Raw genomic sequence first — 23938 nt, forward strand, 5'->3', positions numbered from 1 at the left:
TGCAGTAGAATTTTTCAGGGTCCAAGAGGCCCTGTATGAGCGGGAAAAGCCGAGATGGGAGAAGGAGTGGAAATTCTCCCCCATAGAAGCCAATTGGAAATGGCTCGACGTGATGTACTCCGTAATGGGGTATGCCAAAGGGGAGCCTTCCAACCAGGCTGGAACCATCTCCCACCCCCCCCCCCCGCCCCCCCCGTGGATCTCATCCAGCATGCCGAGTAGACTGAGAACATTGTTCAGTCTCCCTGCTCATCTGAGGATGCCGCTCAGCATTCCTGTTAGCTGAGGACGCCGCTCAGTCTCCCTGTTCAGCTGAAGACGTTACTTCGCCTCCCGGCACGGCCAAGAGCTCTGCTTTTCTTCCCTGTTCTGCCTCGGACGTCACTATGCCAGGCTCTGCTTCGGACGTTGCTCCGCCTTCCTTCCTGCTCGGCTGAGGACGTCGCTCCGCGTTCCTTCCTGCTCGGCTGAGGACGTCGCTCCACCTTCCTGCTCCACTGAAGACATCGCTCCTTTTCTTTGCTTCATGCCGTATGTCACTCCCCCTTTCTACTCCACGGAGAACACCGCTCCCCCCTCATGCTTCACGGAGAGTATCCCTCCTCCTCCTGACCTTGCGGAGAACCTCGCTCCGCCCTCTAGCCTCGTAGAGAACTTTACTAGTGTACTTCTTTCTTGCTGAAATAATTTCTTTCTTTAAAACACAACTATTTCTTTCTTCAATTCCAGCCTCAGGCAATTTGTTACTTTGTGCCTGCTGCAAACCCGCCCCACCCCAATTTTTAAGAAATTAAAAAAAGCACTACAGTAAAATTATTTAACATCCTCATAAGTGTCTTCAAATCCGGTTAAATCTCGGCACGTAAAGGGCAAGGCTGAAAACCACTTCTGAATGTGATCTCCGATCCCTCAGACGTCACTGTCTTAAAAACTGTCATGAGTCTGTAATGGAGATCCTGATGTTACACAGTGGTATACTGTCGACTGTCCCAACTTTTTTGGAGTGTGTTGAGAGTCATCAGATTTGATATGAGTGTATATTTTCAAAAATAAATTACATTCACAAAGTAAAACATCAAATGTGTTAATGTGTTTTGAATATAGTACAGGGTGAATTGAATTTTCAAATGACTTTCTTTGTTTTCCCTACTGTCCCAACTTTTTCAGATTTGGGGTTGTATGTCAGTAACATACATGTACTGTAAGTGACTATACACAAAACTAGCATTTCTTGACAAAGCAGCCCATCAATCCCATCCAGCTTGTTGATGTAGGAAAATAATCCATGTGTGATAGTGTGATACAGCACGATGTGAAGCAGAGTTGCCAGGTTTATACCAGATGCATGACAACGGTGTGTACATGCAGAAACAGCAGCAGTGTGAGTGGCATTATTCACACACTCTCCTGCATATCTACATCATAGGATGTATGACTGTATGACTTATACTAGCAGTTCATAAAGGATGACTGCAGCCCCTGATACAGTAACAGTACTCATTATTCTGTAGTTTTGCAGAATTGAGCATCAGCTTCATAATGGAGGGAGATGATGAGTCTTTTCAGATGAACAGGAAATGGCAGGTCAACATTACTGGCCTTAAAGTTCTCCCTACACACAAAAACAAACTGGTGTGTAGATTGGTGCATTGAAATGTCCCCTAGTTGTGAATGTGTGTGCAAGGTGCCCTGTGATGGACTGGCATCCCATCCAGAGTGTACTCCTGTTCCCACAAACACACAGAGAGATTTAAACATGATTTACACACACACTCCCAAGTGCTACTTCCAGTCTAAGTACCTGTCTAGGTGCAGTGACTGGTCTACACACTAGGAGGTGGTATTAGGTAAGTATCACTACAGTGTTGCAGATATCTCACTGTATTGGTGTAAAGTCCCAGTACTCTGCTGAAACAATCAAACAAACAAACAATAGAGATCCTCATAGAATTTGTATTGGTTTTAATGTAAACTGCAATGGTCCCTGTGGGTCTCTACTGGTACTTTGTTGCCTTCTATTGGTACCATGTTATGTCTAGAAGATACCATTAAGGACCAATAATGGTTTTAATGGTTAGCTGGTGGTTTGTAATGGTATTTGTGGTCAAAACTATTAGAATTTCTGTGATGGTTTCTATTGTTGTTGTTGTTGTTGTTGTTGTTGTTGTTTTGTTTTTTTTTTCCAGCAGGGTACATACACACTTAATGACACACTTATAAGTACGTTCTCAGAACCACACAGAGTTAGTGTAAATTCAGATTATTTAAAAGTTATGGGAAACCATAATGCCCCACAAAAAACTTTCCTGGAAAACCAAACGCAGACTAACAAAAAAACAAACAAAGAATTGTTTTTAAAACATCGTAGGAAGCAGAATCAGTTAGCTAGTAGTGCCTTCAAACTCCTTCCAGGAGAAAGCTCAGAGAGGGAAAGAGATTGTGTGTGTGTGTGTGTGAGAGAGAGAGATTGATTGATTGATTGTGTGTGTGTGTGTGTGTGTGTGTGAGAGAGAGAGAGAGAGAGAGAGAGAGAGAGAGAGAGAGAGTGTGTGTGTGTGTGTGTGTGAGAGAGAGAGAGAGAGAGAGAGAGAGAGAGAGAGAGAGAGAGCGCGCGCGCGCGAGAGGGTGAGAGAGTCTACAGCTCGGACACAGCTCAGCTCACAGCTCAGCACACTTTCCCTGTTTTCTGGATTAACCGGAACGCACCCGCTTTTTCTCTGGAAGCTCCTTACAACGGACAAGTCTTACAAACTCGGTGTTAACACGTGTCTCATTTATTTTTCATCTGTTTTCTCAACGAGCGGTTTTTTTGTTTTGTTTTGTTCTGTTCAGAAGCTGAATGTTTGTTTGCGCTTAATGGAAAATCTCTGCACAGAAAAATGAACCCAAACTCTTTAAACTGCTATCAGAGCCGGCTACTGCTGCATGAATACCAAAACTTTCTCTAAAACAAACAAACAAACAAAACATTTAAACACACAGGGGCTGCAAACATGTTGGTGTCAGGTTTATTTGTTTTGAAACAGCTCCCCCTTTGCAGTAACTGTCTGGATGCTAGCCGGAGTTAGCTTTAGCTTTAGTAGCTGGAACTAGAACTGTTTGTTTTTAGGCCTGCAGATTACAAATGCTTACATTACAAATTATATTTGCATGACTAGTGCGATTTATATGTGTATATTCATGCAACAGTTTGTGTGCTGCTTAACATTAAGTGTTTGACGCTTTTGGGGGGAAGAGAGAAGTTCTGGGTCTGTATTCTGGATATTAATTGAACAATCTGCTTTACTTAGTTGTTTGTTGTTGTTGATGGAATATTCGGTCTACTCCTGTGCCTGCGCGATTAGTTGCAGAGATTTGATGGATAGCAGAGGGGTTTTTTTCTCTCTCTCTCCCTCTAACTCGGGTGAAGAGTGAAGTTTAAGAAGGCAAGGATTTCAGGCAGATTACATCAGTCGAGCTATTTATTACATTTATAACTGGATGAAACGAACGATTATTCGATGTGCAAGTGCTAGGGTTTGTGTTCTCTATTATCTAATGACCCATGCAGGAGTTTGGACGTTTTTTGAACATTTCCCCCCTCTTAAATCGGACTTGGTTTTTTGTCTTGAAGATGCGATAAAGTTACAGGAAGATGGTCTTGACTTTTTATTGTGTGGGGACTTTTCTGCGCTCCAGCCCACTGATGCTGTGCACTGACTGATGCCATGACCTTAAATATGCCGTTTGGATTTAAATCGCATACAAGCTGTAAAACGGAAGCCCAATGAGCGACATACAGCCAACACTCACTGACAGGTAAGATCCATTTTCCGTTCAACTCACTGCAAGTATGAATGTGCACATGTGAACACATTGGCTTTTGCCTCGCACTTCCAGGGTTGAGGGTTCGGAAACCGGTCTCCGCCCTGTGTGCAGAGTTTGCATGTTCTCCCTGTCATTCGGGGGTTTCCTCCGGGGTCCTCCAGTTTTCTCCACCAGTCCAGAGACATGTGCTGTAGGCTGATTGACATTTCCAAATTGTGTGTGTGAGAGTGCCTTGTGATGGGTTGGTACCCTGTCTACCCCCAACCCCCCCCCCCCCCCCCCCTATCCCGTGTTCCCTGGGATAGACGCCATGATCCCCTGTGGCACTGTTTAGGATAAGCTGTATTGAAAATGCATAGATGGATGTGTGTGAAGTGTGACTTATGATTGACTTGTCTTTCCTTTTTTGCCTTTTGATTTATGGATCTACACACATTTATGGATCTACTTTATCAGTGACCTGCACACTTAATGTTGAGGATTGTCAGTGGAAAAACACCATTAAATAAATGTTGACTCATTAAAATGTGTTTGCTTATTCAACAGATGAAGTGATATGGGTTTTTCTGATATGAAAAAGGTAAAACTGTATATGTAGGTGAAGACGAGGTTATGGAAATAAATAAAAAAATTAGAGCTGCAACATCTAATCGATAATAATCGATTATGAAAATCGTTGTCAACGAATCTCATTATCGAGTAGTTGGTCTGCATGGCACGGGGAGATTTACTCATTACGTTACTTCTGTTCCGAAAAAACGCCTCAGAGAGTAAACACTAAAGTTGTGTCCCAGGTAACGTACTATACACTTACACTGTGCACGGACTACTCTACCATCTAGTGTGTGAATTTTAGAAAGGTAATATCATCTCAAATGGAACACTAGCGGGTTTTTACTAACCGGAAGTATAATCCACTTCCTAGTCGACAACGTTTGATGTTAGGGATGCACCGAAATGAAAATTCTTGGCCGAAGCTAAAACCGAATATAATGAAAAATACCGAACACGTTTTTCGTGGTTTTTCCCATTTATTTTACCATTTTTTTCACCATTGCATAAATTAAACAGTCAAAATGTGCTTTTTACTATTTTGTCTTGCTTTTCAGAGAAAAAAATCAATTACAAAAACTACAATTTCAAAATATTTATCTAACACTGAACATTTTTTTTCATTCCAGCAGGCATCGGTTACCAACAAGGCACAATATAACTTTAAATAAATAAATGAGTAAAATAAAAATATTTTTGTGTGGTCATCTTTGAGCCCCCCTTGAATAGTCTATGTTAGGCCTATAACTGACTGCTGAAAGAATTCAACACTCTGTAGCCTACAACAAAAAAGTGCATTGACAAGAGGGCAAAAAATGGTTCTATTCGGTTCAATACGGCTGATTGTATTGGGGATATATACCGCTCGCTTCCCTGTACACCTCGCGGAGTTTTATAGTAGATATAGTTAGATACGTTGTTAATGTTATTTTCCCTTAAATAAATACGTCTTTACCTGCTTCCATACTCTACTCCCTTACTTCTCGCGACGTGACAGAATACTCCGGAACAGAAACAAAACAAACACAAGTGTCCACAGTAAACAATGTCACGGTTGTCAACATCCGAAGAGCATGCGCTCATGCACGTAGCTCGTGCATGCGCACGCCCCCTCATCACTCTGAGCGCGCTGCCGGAAGTGGAGGTCATGAAATTCGCGCATCTCACTCTGGTTGCTAGGCTATTTGGCGCATCATCAAACACGTCATTGTTCGGTCAAATTTATTCGGCCTTTTCACTCATTCGACCGAACACCGAAAATGCTTTTTTTTTTTTTTGCTATTTTCGGCCGAATGTTCGGTTACCGAACATTCGGTGCATCCCTACTTGACGTCACACGCACGTAATGCGACACTGCTAGCTTTAGCCTCTGAGTCACAGACCCTGACTTTCTTCAGTTTACTGTTTGTCAGCGTTATCTTTGATTCCCAACATGGCCTCAGTCCTCATCAGATGGAGGCGAAATCATCACGTGACTGAGGAAGAAAGTGTGCAACCTCTAAGGCAGCAGAGCATTTTATATTAAACACCGCCGAGAAGATTTATAAACTTTATAAAGCAGAGTTTCTGCAGCACGGAAGCATGACAGTGATCCGGTCACAAGTTGCTTAAAAGGTTTCATTTAATTTAAGTTTATTTTCATTATATGCTGTATTTGCGCACTTGCAGTTTAAATTCTGTTGTTTATTATAACGGACGTAATCTATTAATAACGAGGCCGCGTTGCTCCTCACGCGATGCAGACGCGGTGATGCACAGTGTAGCGCGAGTAAGATCTGTAATGTCTAATTAAAACATTATGATCAAAAGTAAAATATCTCTAAAGGCAGTGAGTAACAGAAACCACAAGGTGCAGTGAAAGTGAGTTTTTATTATTAATTTAGGACTGCAGTTTAATTCAGTGCTTTTTGTGCTTCCATAAAATCCAGATGATGTTATCTATCCTATCTATCTAATCTATCTATCTATCTATCTATCTATATATATATATATATATATATATATATATATATATATATATATAATATATATATAATATATAATATATATAATATATAATCTTATTTAGTTAGTTTAAATTTATATTATATATAAGTACTTATGCATTATTTTGTTATGGATTCACAAAAAGCACTGAATTAAACTACAGTCCTAAATTAATAATATATATTCCTGTGTGTGTTGGGTTCTTTTCTGTTTTGGACAAACAGTTGTGTAAAGTTTTAGTCTGAAGTTTATATTTGTAACACTCAGTTTGTGGATTTTATTTTAAATAAACAAAAAAAAAAAGTCACTGAAAGTTTGCCCCGCCCCATCGGATTAATAAAACAAAAAAAAAGAGAAAATAATAATAATTGGCAACTAATTGATTATGAAAATAATCGTTAGTTGCAGCTCTAAAATAAATACATACATACATACTTAAATCCGTCCGTCCATCTTCAGTAACTGCTTTATCCTGTTCAGGGTCACAGTGGATCTGGAGCCTGTCCCAGGAACACTGGGTGCAAATCAGGAAGTCATCCTAACTGCAACGGTCTTGGAAATAATACAAATATATACTTGATATACCAAGAACAAGAAAATGATACCTTGTACTGAATTCTAATTGCACTATAATACACCAGTTTTCAGGTAACCTGAAACGTTGCAACCATAAATTATACAATAGTTAATGCATGCAGTTTTGTACAAGTACTTTGAAATGTTTGTAGTATTTGTTATGTAGTCTTGTAAAAGTTTCCTCTTGTGGAAAATGTGTGATTAATGCCTGTATTAGGGTTGTTGTTGTTTTATCCTAACTGACGTAACTGACAGGTTTGCACTGCGTGCCTGGGTGTTGTGACAAATGAAATGGACGTAATTCGAGTTGTTCTTCACAACAGACTTTTTTTTTTTTTCTTCTTTTTCCACTCATGGTGTGAGTTAAAAAACCTAGTGTCTGATAGTACAGAAGGCTTGCTTGAATCTGTCTTTATGCTCCTTCATTTACAGTGTTGGAGACACACCGAGTACCTCCAAAAGTCCCTATCTCCTGGGGAAAAGTTCCTGCAGTGGAAACGCGGCTAAACAAACCAGGATTGCGAAACTGTCTAGTCTGTGTATAAATAGCTGAGAGAGGAAACTAAATGTGCTCCAGTTTTTTTATGAAAGAACTATTGATTTGTTTGCTGGTAGCTCAGAGACCTCCTTGTGTGAAGTGAGGGTTGGGTAGCATCGTCAGCGAATCTTTACATTACTTTTTTTTGGAAATTTGGAAGTGTGTTCCTTCTATTTTTTTATGTATTTTATCTGTGAGAAAATTCTCTGTCATGACATGACATCTTAGTCACATCAAAATGTAAATGTGTAGCATCCAGGTAGTATTAAGCCACTTAAAAAGAATGAAGTTAGCCGTTCTAGGCTCCATGACTGACGCATGCTCTCGTCAGAGTGTAAACGGAAAGCCGGAGTGGGCTGGCCTCATACTCTACTGCTGCTTTAGCATTCACACATTCTCTCTTTCGTCCTCTTGCTCTCTTGGTCTTGTTTTATGTTTTTGAATGAAAGTTGTAGAGCCCTATAAATTCAGTTTCCATGGAATCACAGGATCAGGATTAATTTTTTCCTAATATGTGAGCTTGGTGAGGAAAAAACAAAACAAAACCTTGGATTATACACTTTGTGTGATTAACTCCCCACCTTCCCCTTCTAGGGTTCATTTTCCAACAACACACCCCAGACTTTTTTTTTAATTTTTTTTTTTATAAGTCTTTCACTTGTTTTATAGCAGCTGTAAACAGTCATTCCCTCCTCAGTCTCTCTCATTTTCCCTTACTCTTAAATTTAGTAAGATAATAAGACAAAAAGTAAAAAAGTAATAAAACAAACAAACAAAAAAATTAAGGTTGTCACATTATTTAGACTCCTTAACACTTTCCTTGGGACAGAAGACGTATTTTAATTGAGTTTAAATCGAGTTTAAATATAATTGCATTATATTTTATTTGTAGATTTTGTTTATTGTTATTTTATATCACACTCTTAATTCACACACCCAGCCAGTACAGCCAGGTTTACAGGCTTACAAATGTAGCAGCCTTGTTGTTAATGTGGAAGTCGCATCCACGAAGGAATCCTAGAAACTTGTGTAGTGGTGGACAGAAGCCCAACAAGCCATTCTGCAAAGTCTGTAAATTCACCAGTGAGTGAAGGTACTGATTAAACCATAGTTTACAGTAATTAAAAAAAAAAAAAAAAGTAATAGTATTACATGCACTAGTGTAAATAAGTGATATTACAGGAGTGGATATATCAGAAATAAGGAAAGAGCTCGGAGTGTGTCCCATGTTTTGGTTGCCCAGAAACCAAAAAGTGGTAGTTAATGTGAGATTATTCAATTAAGTAATTAAAATGTTTTCACGATCTGGTTTCTACAGAGAGATTGTGTATATTGTGATACTAAACCCATTTATTTTTCAGTTGCACTCAACACATTCAGACATGGCATTCTGAGTTGTTTATGAACCAGCCTTTAATCTATTTACTAGTCCAGCCTGTGCTCTCTCTGACAGACACACAAACAAACCACTAACAGCCGAGAGTGTTCCTTAGCTTAATGCGTAGTAGCATGGCACAGTTACATGGCTAATAATACAGAGGAGTTGGTGCCTAAAAATTCAATATCATTTACATGGAACTTTTGGATTTTACACAACAGACATCCAGGATTGTTTGCAAAATATGCAAAGGCAAGATTGGCAGATGAAGGAAACATGATGAATTTGTTTAACCACCAAGAAAGCACCCCAAAGAGTCTTCTGGAATACAGATAACATGGTGAGCGCCACAGCTAGGAACAGTGTTGGAGTAAACAAAAGTGTTTGAAAAAGCACTCCCAAAAAAAGACGCTGGTCAAGGAAGTAATACCATAAAAATGAGGGTTTTAAACAAGCAGAAATTGTTGATCCTCATTATGACTTCCTCAGCTGTACACAGAGAAAAGTAACTCAGAGAGAAGTGCTATAAAAACCAAAACATTAACATTTTAAAATGGGTTATTTGTGTTTCAAACAAAAATGTAATACCAACTCAGATAGTGTATTCAGTATTTAAACACATTTAAGTACAGTGAAATCCTATACAGACTGAATTATCATCTCTTTGTCTGGTTAATAAACCAACTTGTACTCCAGGCAACTAGGAATAAAAACTTAAAAACTAACAGCTCAGACATGAATTAGAACCAGAAAAACGAAGCATCAAAACAAAACCAAAAAAATCCTAATCACATTAAAGAAAATGCGTAAATAAATGGGAGCCATTATAGAAATCCATAGCACCCTACAATAGTTGTGTTCTTTACCCTGCCTGTTTTTGGCCTGGAGGAGAGCCACACCTATGAGCACCTGTAGTCTAGCTAACAAAAGTGCTCCTGAAAGCTTCTCCACACGCCTAGTAACCTGAAGTTGAGCGATGTAAATAGAAGTGTGTAAGCCTGGCAAGCAGGTGAGTCATGAGCTTTGTCAATGTGCTTTTTGTAATTCTGGGTGTTGCCTGAGCCTGCAGGAGCAGGGGGCAGGCACTACACCCGGCTACTTTTGCTTCTGCTTGGTCTCTGGGGAATGAGCTGCATGTGTGACTTCTTTTAGTCAGTGTGGCATGAAAGGCACTTTTATATTAACTAGGTGGATGAAATTCATTCAGTCACAGACTGAATTACTTACTTACTTCCACAAACCTGAAACATTTACTAAATGTAGTATAAAGTGGTGTTTTTTTTCCTCCATGACAGTATGTGAATTTCTTTGGACATGATTTGTCACTTTTCTCTTGCATATGATTTTCAAATTTCATCATTCAGCGTAGGCTTAACTCTGAATGTAATAAGCGAATGAATGCATATACGTATTTGATTTATTTTATCTTTATTTTACTTGTTGTAAATAATTCAATGTTAATTATAGATTACAGAATGGGCTTTTCAAAAAGTGGCAATTTTTAGTATGACGTGCAGCTCCAAATGTTTCATGTCAAAACCTTCAGTCTACTATACAACATCTTAACCAAGGAAAGTGTGAGTGACCCCAAATATAATGACACATTTCATCAGGTTTCATATCTTTGCCTGTCAAAGCCCTCACAGTACATGAATTGCCCGGAACAAGTGCATCTTGCTGCAATAGCAAAAAACACCATGGTTGAGGAGATGTGGTTGGCATGGCTTTTACAGTGTGTAGCAGTGTACAGTATGCCAGTATTGAAGCAGAATTAAAACTCCTGATACAAGCCATTACGCTACATGCCAGCTGTATACATAACTGTATACAACGTAAATGCTATCTGCCTTTAAAGTTGGCTTGCACAATGGCTGGAAAAAGAAAAGTGGACCGCTAATTGTGAATCGACAATTCCAACCAAGATGGGAAACAATATTTATTCTGTGAACACAAAGAAAAGCCAATATGTCTCACATGTCAAGAGTCACTAGTAGTTTTCAAAGAGTATATACATGGACACATAACTGCGGCTGCTAGAAGTCAAAGAACTGAAACACAAACTTCAGCAACAGCAAAACATGTTTACTCGCATGAACAGTCAGAGTGAGAGAGCTGTGAAGGCAAGCTTCATAATTGCAGAGGATAGCAAGAGCATGCAAGCCATTCACAGAGGGGGAATTTATTAAAAACTGTATTGAAAAGGTATGTGGTGTTGTGTGCCCGGACAAAAAGCAAGCCTTTGCTAACATCAGCTTTTCTTGAAACACCGTGGCTAGTCCGGTGGATGAGCTGGCCTTCGACTTACGGATCCAGCTAAAAGATAAAGCTAAGGACTTTGTTGCGTATTCATTGGCTGTAGATGAGAGTGCAGACCGGATGGACACTGTCCAGCTCTCTATATTCATTCAAGGGGTAGATACTCAGTTTTCCGTCACTGAGGAACTTTTGGATTTAAGAGCGGTTCACGGGACAAAATCTGGACAGGACATTTTCTCAAGTGGAGCAGTGCATTAATGACACGGAATTGCAGTGGAATAAACCTCATGGGCTGACAACGGATGGTGCACCTGTGATGTGCAGGGAGGTCTGTGGCTTGGTCAGTTTGGTTCGAGAAAAGGTGGGGCGCATAGGAGAACCTGACGGCCTACCACTGCATCATTCACCAGGAAGCCCTCTGTGAAAGGTGTTGGACATGAGACATGTCTTCGGAGTTGTAAACTAAACAGTAAACTTTGTTCGTTCAGAGGGTTTGAATCACCAGCAATTCGGGGCACTTTTAGAGGAGGAAAGCTCTGTCCAGTTAGATACGGCAGATGAGTTTGCACCTCTGCTCCCTGAATCAGTGCCACACCTTCACACTGCACGCACTTATGAGTGCCTGTGCGCATTTTACTTTTGCTTTCGAATTAGAAGCAATTGTTTGAATGGTGGGTTCATTATTATTCTTAATGAAAAGCACAACAACAAAAAACAGTACAATGACAAACTCGCTTATATTAAACATAGAACTTTTGAAACCACACCTTCCGCCATCGTCTTGTCAGTCAGCTCGCCTCACTCTCGTCACGTGATAAATGAAATTGGATCTGTGCTGCAACTCTGACTCCTTCGGGTCATGCTGAATTGAGGAGACGTGTTCAGTTTTTAATTGTAGCATCCATTCTCTAACTGAACTAAATGAGTTTTATTACAGAAAAAAAGCAAAACGACAGTGGGGGCGGTGCCGCGGTGGGCAAGTGATGTAATTGGTGTGCGCCGTGTAACACATCGGGAAGACCAACTATCACAGCAAGCCTAATGTGAACATTAACTGAAGCTCTTGACCTGAATCTGCATGATTTTATGCATTATGTTGCTGCCACATGATTGGCTGGTTGGAAAAATGCATAAATGAGCATGTGTACAGGCGTTCCTATTAAAGTGGATGGTGAGCGTATATCCATGGTGAGTTGAATGACCCAGCAACAAGATTATGAAAGTGTGTTTTAAGAGGAAGTAGAAGAAGAGCCTCTGGAAAGGAAAAATCATTGATCGAAGAAGAAGGCCCATTATGATAATGGGATACAACCAAAGCCTGTCAATATCTTATCAATACCTTATAGCCTGTCGTGCTCTCAGTCCACACAATTATGAATGTTCTTGATTTCCTTACAAATAATGCATACAGGTGCTGGAATTAAGGACAGTTGAAAGAAAGCCTGAAAATTAACCATGTTCAAGTAATATTGACTGATATGAATAAAATTGATAAAATAAAAAGTTTTAGCTGACACAGGAGTGGTGATGAACAGTTCTGCTCTGCAGCATTGCTTGCATAAACATGATCTGCATGGAAGAGTCATCAGAAGGGACTCTATGTGCTGAAAAAGAAGCTTGTTACTGGAAAAGTAATATTTGCTTTTCAATAGCTCAGCTACTGCCACACTACTTAAATATGTAGTTAAGCTAGTAACATCACGGTGTAGTGTTTTACCTGTATTAACACCCCCACTTCAGCTCAGGAATGGCTGTTAATTAGCTGATTAGTTGAGTCATGTGTTAGGACACAGACATGTGCAGGACAGTAGGTACACCGAGACCAAGGCTGGGAACCTGTGGGCTAGCATGAGGAATTGTACGTTGCTTAGCCTCAAGAGTTGTGGTTGGACTTATTGGAGCAGAAAGAGAATGTATCTTCAGGCCCTGAACCACTTGGTGATTTGTTAGGATGGTAGTGTGCATGCAACCATACACATCTCTTTATCTGACATAACCGTAACTGACACATCCGCATCCACCAAACTTTCCTTTCTCATTCCCTTTGTCTCTCCTTTGCTTTGCCCTGCTGCTTGCTCATGCCCTAACTTGCCTAAACACACACACACACACACACACACACACACACACACACACACACACACACACCCCTTTACACATTTCCAGTGGTCTTCTGTATCTCGTCATACTACCAGTCATATTAGTTTAATGAACAGCTTAAAGAAACAACACGTTCTTTAAGTTTGTTCCCAATATTCCTGTATCCAAGAAGGGACAAACAGCAAAAAGGAATTCACATTATATAATGTATATATGAGAGAGAGAGTAGTATTTTTTGATAGGAATGAGATTACGGAAGCACAAATAATATTTTTCTTATCACTCTTTCTCTGGTCGTGCCAGTTAAACACAATCTACTGCGATATTAGTGAGCATAGCTCTAGTTAGGCAACACCATGCAGCTGGAAGACATGACATAAACCATAACTTATAATGTGTGTGTGTGTGTGTGTGTGTGTGTGTGTGTAATATATATATATATATATATATATATATATATATATATATATATATATATATATATATATATATATATATATATATATATATATATATATATATATATACACATACACACACTCAACAACACTAAGTATTAATGAACACTAAACAATGTTATGATCGTAGCATAATGTACTATAGTAAAAAGAGGCCAAGTTCATGTTATGACAACTAAATATTACTATGCCACATGACTAAACATAGCTACAAATGGACAAAAAAACTGCTACCAGGAACTGTAAATAAAATGAATATTCTGAAATTAGAGTATTTTATCTAAATCTTATTAAATCTGGAGGGTTTTTCTGAAGAACTGTGGACAGTTTAACTACTCAGGACAAACAAGGGACTCATGAACAACTCTCACAAAACAAAAAACAGTCATTGATCTTCTAGATAACACAGTATTAAGTTCCAACAAACTTTTGAACTGGTTCATTTGTGTATATTTAGTAATTATTGTGCCTTGTGAAATATATGTAAACGTCTTTTATGTATACTGTTGTAATTGACATTAGAAATTGCTCTTTTTGTTTGTATTTTGAAGCTCTTGGTAAGCATATGGTTAGTAAGTATGTAGAAACTAGAAAATTAAACTGATTCCCTTACCAAGCACTTCTGATTATGGAACTGTTTTGTAGCTAATGTTTCCTTAAGTAACCCTTTCTTATTACTCTCATTGTCATTAGTTGGGGTTAAGTGTATTGGCACAGTGACTGCGCTCTGGGAAATTTGCTAACGCTGGTGAAAGGAAACCAATTTGCCCTAAGTGCTTCTTTTCGCTTGCTCATCGATGGAAACTGTGCTTAGACTAACAGCAACAGCTGTTTATGAGAGCATCTTCATTTTGTTTAGTGTGGCAATAGAACATTGAGGACAGATGAGCTCTGTCTTGGATTAATCAACTTCACCAGAAACTGTGTGTTAAGTGTGGCTGTAACAGTGTGGTGTGAAGTCAGGGGAAAGTGGTGATGTCATTGGTTTAAAGCACAGGTCTGCTGACTTAGCCAGAGTGGAACAGCAGACAGATATAAACATCATGTGTTCTCACTGTTCGAGCAGACGAGTCAGTGTGCTCATGCTCTCTCTCTTTCTCTCACTCACTCGCACAATCTCCTTTTTTTCTGCTTGCCTCACATACAACCCTTATTCCTTTTTGCTTTCCATTTCTGTTTCTTGAGACAGGTTTCAAGAGCAGGAATGAAACTTGAGGAACTGGATTAGGAACTGGGGTAGACCAAGTACTGACCAATTATACTCTAGTGAAAATATAGAGAATCTCAAGTAAAAGTGGAAGTATCCAGCCAAAACAATGTACTCAAGTTATAGTAAAAAAAAAAAAAAGTTGCTACTTTTTAAATGTACTCGAGTATTAAAAAGTAAATGTTTTTGATGAAATGGATGAAATTATTTTAGTCATGTTTTCATGTGAAAATAAATCTATTTCTTATCTAAAACAGATTTATTTAGAAATGCATTTTGTTTTGAAGCATCTGTGCTGTTTTGTCTTTAAAAGTCATTCAGTCTGTGCAATATTTTAGTATGTCTCCAAGCTAGAATTTGACTAGCCAGTTATGTTGGCTAATGAATTCAATGCTATTGTCACCTGGTCTTAGCAAAAAACTTGCCTCACATAGTTAAATATAGCAAGATAATGTTATCAAACAACCTTCATGCCTTTTAGGGAGGCAAAGGAGACTCCTCATTTTATACGAGTCTTTGCTTACTCCAGCATGAATCATTTTACTGAGGCACATCCTCCACTTCGACACTGTGGTCTTGTGGCTTATCCATCCTCAAACACACATGGATACGTATAGTGTGAACAGATAATGAATTGGCACTCTACATTGATGAACTTGATTGAATGCTAAACTCTTGATGCTAAACCTCTGGGATTGGGGGTTTGTTTACATGTTCTCCTGGTTTCCTCCCCCAGTCTAAAGACATGCGTTTTTGGCAGATTGGCATTTGCAAATTGTCGGTAGTGTGTGAGTATGTGTGCGATTGTGCCCTGTGATGGGTTGGTCAGGGTGTCCTTAGTTACCTGGGATAGGGTCCAGGCTCCCATACGACCATGTGTAGGATAAGCGCTACAGAAAATGGATGGATATATAGTAATTAAGTAAGAGTACAAGTATTCAGTTTTTGAGTCACCGACCAGAAATTCGGGGGTTCAAGCCCCAGCACCTCTAAGCTGATACTGTTTTCCCTTGAGCAAGGCCCTTAACTGTATCCGCTTCAGGGATGCCGTATCATGGCTGACCCAGTGCTCCTAACAAGCTGGGATATGCGAAAAAAGAATTTCACTGTGCCGTAATGTATATGTGACAAAATAAAGGCTTCTTATTCTAGAACACTTAAGCAGACTAATTGTAAAAAGTACAGTTAATCAAGCATTGTCCAGCCCTGATTAGGCAACATTGCTGCTGTTCTTTAATTCACCTCAGAGCCGTTGATGAGAGTTGTACAAAGCTGGACAGTTAAAGCTTTTTCCAGTTTAGGAACACTACTCGGTTTAATCTATGAATTGCAAATTTTGTATGATGTATTCATAGAAATGTGAAGAATAATTATGCATATCAAATTGCATGAACATAAACTGTCTGTTTCCCCTCATCATGCCGTTTCTCATTGAGTTGTATATGTAGTGGCTAGGTATAGTGTACCTCTTACAGCCTGGTCTGCCTGAGTGGTCTTTTCCATTACCACACAAAACCTCAATTGACTGGTGGAACTGCCCATTCTCACCCTTCCTGCATCCTTCACACCCCTTCACCACTAACTTACACTAAAGTCCACCTTCATGTTCACTGGAAATTCATTGTCCATTATTCAGTTTGGGTTTTAATATACCAGTCTACCTTGCCAATGACATGGATTTTAGTGAATCAGCCAGTAATTAGGCTTGTGCCTAAATCAGTGCCTAAATCAAATTATTCCCAAATCATGATTTTCCAATAATTGTAATAATTAGACTATGTATTAATTGTCCAGAAATGCTAGCCTAAATAAAAGACAGGAAAACAAGTATTTACACCATTTCAGGTTTGAGTATAGCAGGGTGTAATAGTATTATCAGGTGTGCAGGCGGGAACTGCTTGCTGGCAGCAGAAATCGCAAAAGCTTGGTTTGATGAAGATGCACAGTAAAGGAAAAAAAAAGTACATTTTCAATATAATCCTTTTACAAATCGGTTGTCTGACGTTCACATTGCTGATTCTCTGTGTATCTGCTGATCAAAGTGTATGAACACGTCTGAGTGCTGATCGATGTCTAATGTTAGCTGAAGAGCAAGTATGTTAACATTCACTGATGGAGATTATTTCTTATTAATGAATTCAAAACATTGGCCATTTACCATGACAAAAAGAGAGGCTGCTCTTGCAAGTCAACAGTCAAGAGTATGTGAGATGGGGAGAAAGGGGTGGAGCTTCAAGGTAGTGTCAGTTAATATAAGCGAATTCAAATCACCTGTCCAAATCTTTCCAGATTAATGTGTCCATTGGTTCAGATTGGTCTGGTTAAAAACTCTCCATGAAAGTCACTGGATATCGTGGCAATGTATAAGTGTCGCAAAAGTCTCCATACATGGGGGACATGTTTTTTTTAAAAAAATTTATTTATTTTTTATTTTTTTTTTTTAGCAAAATGTAATTTTATTTACAAAACATCCTCTACATGATAGCCATTTCAGTGTAAACACATGCAGAGTCGTCTCTCCCACTCATGATGAACTCGTGTTAACACATCTGGTGTTATGCATGTAATTGCACTTCGAATGCATTCCTTTAAATTATCTTTGTGTTGTATGCTGAAATACATTATTCTTTTGTCAAAGGCATTCTTAAAGGCCATCTGCAAAGAAAAAAAAAAAAAAATATATATATATATATATATAAGTATGAAAAATTTTGGAAGGCATTTTGCTAAAAAGTGTTAATTTCCCCTGTGTATGGAAACTTGTGGGACACCCTGTGTTATTGCGATACGGATAATTACATTGTTTTATCGCACAAACCTACTAGTAAGGCTTGAAAGATTTGGAACATATAGCTGAGAACAAACAGTAGCCTATGCAAGTGTCAACTCATTTTGTCATCACATCTTTAATCACAAATACATTGAGAAGAAATAGCATACATGCGATAGGTGAAAGTTAATGTGATGGTTAGTTACACACATTGAACTGTGTGAAGTATCACTTTTGCACAGCCTCGCAATGGGTTTGTCTAATTATAAGTAATGACTACAGATAACGAGCTGGATTAAAACATATACAGTGCATCTGGAAAGTATTCACAGTGCTTCACTTTTTCCACATTTTGTTATGTTACAGCCTTCAAAATCCATTCCAAAATGGATTCAATTAATTATTTTCCTCAATATTCTACAAACAATACCCCATAATGACAACGTGAAAGAAGTTTGTTTGAAATCTTTGCAAATTTATTAAAAATAATAATAAAAAAAAGCACATGTACATAAGTATTCACAGTCTTTGCTCAGTACTTTGTTGAAGCACCTTTGGCACCAATTACAGCCTCAAGTCTTTTTGAGGATGATGCTACAAGCTTAGCACACTTATTTTTGGGCAGTTTCTCCCATTCTTCTTTACAGGACCTCTCAAGCTCCATCAGGTTTGTTGGGGAGCATCGGTGCACAGCCACTTTCAGATCTCTCCAGAGATGTTCAGTCGGGTTCAAGTCTGGGTTCTGGCTGGGCCACTCAAGGACATTCACAGAGTTGTCCTGTAGCCACTCCATTTCTTATCTTGGCTGTGTGCTTAGGGTCGTTGTCCTGTTGGAAGAATCTTCACCCCAGTCTGAGGTCCAGAGTGCTCTGGAGCAGGTTTTCATCAAGGATGTCTCTGTACATTGCTGCATTCATCTTTCCCTCGATCCTGACTAGTCTCCCAGTTCCTGCCGCTGAAAAACATCCCCACAGCATGACGCTGCCACCACCATGCTTGACTGTAGGGGTGGTATTGGCCAGATGATGAGTGGTGCCTGGTTTTCTCCAGACATGATGCTTACCATTCAGGCCAAAGAGTTCCATCTTTGTCTTGGTCTTGGTCTGAGAGTCCCTAAGGTTCCTTTTGGCAAACTCCAGGTGGGCTGTCATGTGCCTTTTACTGAGGAGTGGCTTCCGTCTGGCCACTCTACCATACAGGCCTGATAGGTGGAGTGCTGCAGAGATGGTTGTTCTTCTGGAAGGTTCTCCTCACTCCACAGAGACACGCTGGAGCTCTGTCAGATTGACCATCGGGTTTTTGGTCACCTCCCTGACTAAAGCCCTTCCCCCCCCCCGATCGCTCAGTTTGGCCGGGCGGCCAGCTCTAGGAAAAGTCCTGGTGGTTCCAAACTTCTTCCATTTACGGATGATGGAGGCCACTGTGTTCACTGGGACCTTCAATGCTGCAGAAATGTTTCTGTACCCTTCCCCAGATCTGTGCCTCGATACAATCCTGTCTCGGAGGTCTACAGACAATTCCTTGGACTTCATGGCTTGGTTTGTACTCTGACATGCGTTGTTAACTGTGGGACCTTATATAGACAGGTGTGTGCCTTTTCAAATCATGTCCAATCAACTGAATGTATCACAGGTGGACTCCAGTCAAGTTGTAGAAACATCTCAAGGATGATCAGTGGAAACAGGATGCACCTGAGCTCAATTTTGAGTGTCATGGCAAAGGCTGTGAATACTTATGTACATGTGCTTTTTTTCTTTTTTTTTTAATTAAATTTGCAAAGATGCTAAACAAACTTCTTTCACGTTGTCATTATGGGGTATTGTTTGTAGAATTTTGAGGAAAATAATGAATTTAATCCATTTTGGAATAAGGCTGTAACATAACAAAATACGGGAAAAGTGAAGCGTTGTGAATACTTTCCGGATGCACTGTACGTTTTCCCCAGCGCAGTGTATTAAAAAGTATGTGACTTAGGGTTTCTTAAATATTATTCAGCCAGAAACTGCTTTTAACTAAAATACATTCCATGAACCACATTAGAGTTATTTTAGGAACAAAATCCTACACAAAACATTTGAAAAATAAGGCTAGTTATTTAAATGTGTAGACTAATAATATGGCTAATTATTGGCACCATAGCGCTTATTGCATGTAGAACACATTAGGTCCAAGGTGATATTATTTATAAACCTACTTGTTTTTGTGGTTTAGGTTTGGAGTAAACTTTTTGAATTGAAATATTATGGTTTTTAATCAAAATTATACAATAATATTTTAGATAATATTTAAAAATTTATTTTTATCATTGTGTTCAAACCTCTGAGGTCTCTGGACCCCACTTTAAGAACCACTGCTATATAGTATACAGCATAATATACATATATGTATATATTATCCTGCTGGACATGCTGGCATAGATGAACTGTTATGTAGTCTGTTCTAACCGGTCAGTGGTTCTGGTATAAATGATATACAGGAAAGGAATAACAGACAGTAAATGATATGGTTATTACCCATGCAGCTTGTTTGTGCTTACTTTTCCATTTCTGCCCTGTAGCCTGCAGGCTTTGGGGGAAAACACCATGGAACATATTACATGCTCACTCATAAACAGCCCATTCAGTGCCTTCTGACTGCTCTCAAAGGGATTTTGTTCAGTGAGAGCTCACTGCAGACTAGAAAGCTGTCTGAGCGGGCTCACACTCCCTGGCTCAAGTGGGGTTGTTTTATATCTTTCCCAACTACTTGCTCATGATACAACCCCAATTCATAAAAAAAAAAAATTTGGGACGCTGAGTAAAATGTAAATAAAAACAGAATGCAATGATTATGCAAATCGCATAAACCCATGTTATTCATAACAGAACATAGAAAACATATCAAATGTTTAAACTGAAAAAAAATAAGGTACTTTTGAATTTGATGGCCGCAATACGTCTCCAAAAATCTGGGATGGGGCAACAAAAGGCTGGACAAGTAAGTGTTACTAAAAAGAAACAGCTGGAGGAACATTTTGCAACATGATTAGGAATAAAAAGAGTATCTTGGAGAGGCAGAGTCTCTTAGAAGTAAAGATGGGATGGAATCTGGATTGAAGCATATGTTGCTCTAAAACCTGTCTATACCTTTCAGCATTGATGGTGCCTTTCCAGATGTGCAAGCTGCTAATTCCATAGGCACTAATGCACCCCCATACCATCAGAGATGCAGGCTTTTGAACTGAGCACTGATGAAAAGCTGGATGGTCCCTCTCCTCTTTAGTTTAGAGAACGCACTGTCCATGGTTTCCAAAAAGAATTTCAAATTTTGATTCGTCTGACCACAGAGCAGTTTTCCACTTTGCCTCAGTCCATTTTAAATGAGCTTTGGCCCAGAGAAGATGGCAGCATTTCTGGATCATGGTCACATATGGCTTCTTCTTTGTATGTTAGAGCTTTAATTAGCATTTGTGGATGGCACGGCTAATGTTGGCACCCTTGATAAATATGAGCAAAGAAGGCTGTGAAAATTGTCTTTCTTGATTAACCTTTTGATCTTTTGTTAAAAAATTCACAACAAATACTCTGCTCTCAAGGGTATCATACAATTGAAAACAAAACACAGGTTTATAAAAAAAAAATCTTTGTTAAAAAAGGATGTGCAACAATTATTGGCACCCTTTTAGTCAATACTTTGTGCTACCTCCCTTTGCCAAGATAACAGCTCCGAGTTTTCTCCTATAATGCCTGATGAGGTTGGAGAATACAACCTGGTGAGTACAACGCTGGTGGACTCTCCTCTTCTGTTCACCCCACAGGTTTCAAGTCAAGGGGACTGGGATGGCCATGGCAGGACCTTGATTTTGTGGTCAGTAAACCATTTTTGTGTTTTGGATCATTGTCCTGCTAGAAGATCCAACCACGGCCCATTTTAAGCTTTCTGGCAGAGGCAGTCAGGTTTTCATTTAATATCTGTTGATATTTGATAGAGTCCATGATGTCATGTATCCTAACAAAATGTCCAGGTCCTCTGGCAGAATAACAGCCCCAAAATATTAAAGAGCCACCACCATATTTAACCGTGGACATGAGGTACTTTTCCATATGGCTACCTCTCAATGTATGCGCCAAAACCACCTCTGGTGTTTATTGCCAAAAAGCTCTATTTTGGCTTCATCTGACCATAGAACTTGATCGCAACTTACTTCTGCAATTCTCCAGCTGTGATCCTTGGAGATTTTTTGGCCACTCGAACCATCCTCTTCAGTGTGTTGAGACAATATAGACACATGCCCAATTCTAGGTTGACTCATAGCATTTCCAGTTGACTGGAACTTCTTAATTATTGCCCTGATGGTGGAAATGGGCATTTTCAATGCTTGTGCTATTTTCTTATAGCTGCTTCCCATTTTGTGAAGCTCAACAACCTTTTGCCACACATCACAACTATATTCCTTGGTCTTACCCATTGTTATGAATGACTAAGGGAATTTGGCCTATGTGTTACCTCATATTTATACCCCTGTGAAACAGGAAGTCATGGTTGAGCAATTTCCTGTTCCTAGTCATCCAGGTGTACTAAAAAATTTAAAATATCAATGGGAATATACTTCAAATATATTTTTCTCATATGAATTCATAGGGGTGCCAATAATTGTTGCACACCTATACTTAACAAAGATGTATTTTTTTTTTTTTTTTGGATAAACCTTTTGTGTTTGCAATTATTTGATATCCAAGACAGAGTATTTCTGTGAAGCCTTTTTTTGTTTTAATCTTGAAGATTACATCTGACATTTTTTTCCACTGTAATGACTTAACGTGAACGCCCTCCTTCTACTAAAGGGAGACGTTCAATAAGAAGTGGGAACTTCTACTAAATGCTAACACTATCACTCACCACAAACACCAACATACCAGGAAGAGTACTTGGTCATGACAATCCTACAATGTCCTTCGTAACACGACCTCCACTGGCCATTATACATTCTGGGGCGTGCCTCGTGTACATTGACGAAAATGAAAGGTGGGATCAAGGAGTAAAAAATATTTCCAGTAGACTGTCAAAGCTCCAATTTTGACTAATCATATCCAATGCACCTTTAATTCAAATGCAGCATCTGGCTCAAAGTCACTCAGCAGGCTAGGTTAACCTCGCATATAAAATTGCCTCTCAGGATTGCTTAATAATAGATACAGTGAGGGAAAGAAGTATTTGATCCCCTGCTGATTTTGTACGTTTGGCCACTGACAAAGAAATGATCAGTCTATAATTTTAATGGTAGGTTTATTTGAATAGTGAGAGACAGAATAACAACAAGAAAATCCAGAAAAACGCATGTCAAAAATGTTATAAATTGATTTGCATTTTAATGAGGGAAATAAGTATTTGACCCCCTCTCAATCAGAAAGATTTCTGGCTCCCAGGTGTCTTTTATACAGGTAACGAGCTGAGATTAGGAGCACACTCTTAAAGGGAGTTCTCCTAATCTCAGCTTGTTACCTGTATAAAAGACACCTGTCCACAGAAGCAATCAATCAATCAGATTCCAAACTCTCCACCATGGCCAAGACCAAAGAGCTCTCCAAGCATGTCAGGGACAAGATTGTAGACCTACACAAGTCTGGAATGGGCTACAAGACCACTGCCAAGCAGCTTGGTGAGAAGGTGACAACGGTTGGTGCGATTATTCGCAAATGGAAGAAACACAAAAGAACTGTCAATCTCCCTCGGCCTGGGGCTCCATGCAAGATCTCACCTCGTGGAGTTGCAGTGATCATGAGAACAGTGAGGAATCAGCCCAGAACTACACGGGAGGATCTTGTCAATGATCTCAAGGCAGCTGGGACCATAGTCACTAAGAAAACAATTGGTAACACACTACGCCGTGAAGGACTGAAATCCTGCAGCGCCCGCAAGGTCCCCCTGCTCAAGAAAGCACATATACATGCCTGTCTGAAGTTTGCCAATGAACATCTGAATGATTCAGAGGACAACTGGGTGAAAGTGTTGTGGTCAGATGAGACCAAAATGGAGCTCTTTGGCATCAACTCAATTCGCCGTGTTTGGAGGAGGAGGAATGCTGCCTATGACCCCAAGAACACCATCCCCACCGTCAAACATGGAGGTGGAAACATTATGCTTTGGGGGTGTTTTTCTGCTAAGGGGACAGGACAACTTCACCGCATCAAAGGGACGATGGACGGGGCCATGTACCATCAAATCTTGGGTGAGAACCTCCTTCCCTCAGCCAGGGCATTGAAAATGGGTCATGGATGGGTATTCCAGCATGACAATGACCCAAAACACACGCCCAAGGCAACAAAGGAGT

At 39.5% G+C, this 23938-nt stretch overlaps 1 protein-coding gene across 3 annotated transcripts in view; it reads left to right on the top strand.

The window, feature by feature from the left end:
- The first annotated feature begins 1861 nt into the window (after window positions 1–1861).
- The window catches only part of arhgef12a (Rho guanine nucleotide exchange factor (GEF) 12a), a 64433-nt gene continuing 42356 nt past the window's right edge, over window positions 1862–23938 (top strand). For 2 of the 3 annotated variants that reach the window (XM_053646484.1, XM_053646483.1), the window contains exon 1: window positions 1863–3798. In XM_053646484.1, coding sequence (XP_053502459.1) covers window positions 3767–3798 — 32 coding nt within the window. In that variant the 5' untranslated portion in view covers window positions 1863–3766. Of the gene's footprint in view, window positions 3799–23938 lie in introns of all 3 variants that reach the window. The other variant, XM_053646482.1, reaches the window with a different exon arrangement.

The sequence above is a fragment of the Ictalurus furcatus genome, chromosome 17 (assembly GCF_023375685.1).
Source record: "Ictalurus furcatus strain D&B chromosome 17, Billie_1.0, whole genome shotgun sequence".
Classification (NCBI taxonomy): domain Eukaryota; kingdom Metazoa; phylum Chordata; class Actinopteri; order Siluriformes; family Ictaluridae; genus Ictalurus; species Ictalurus furcatus.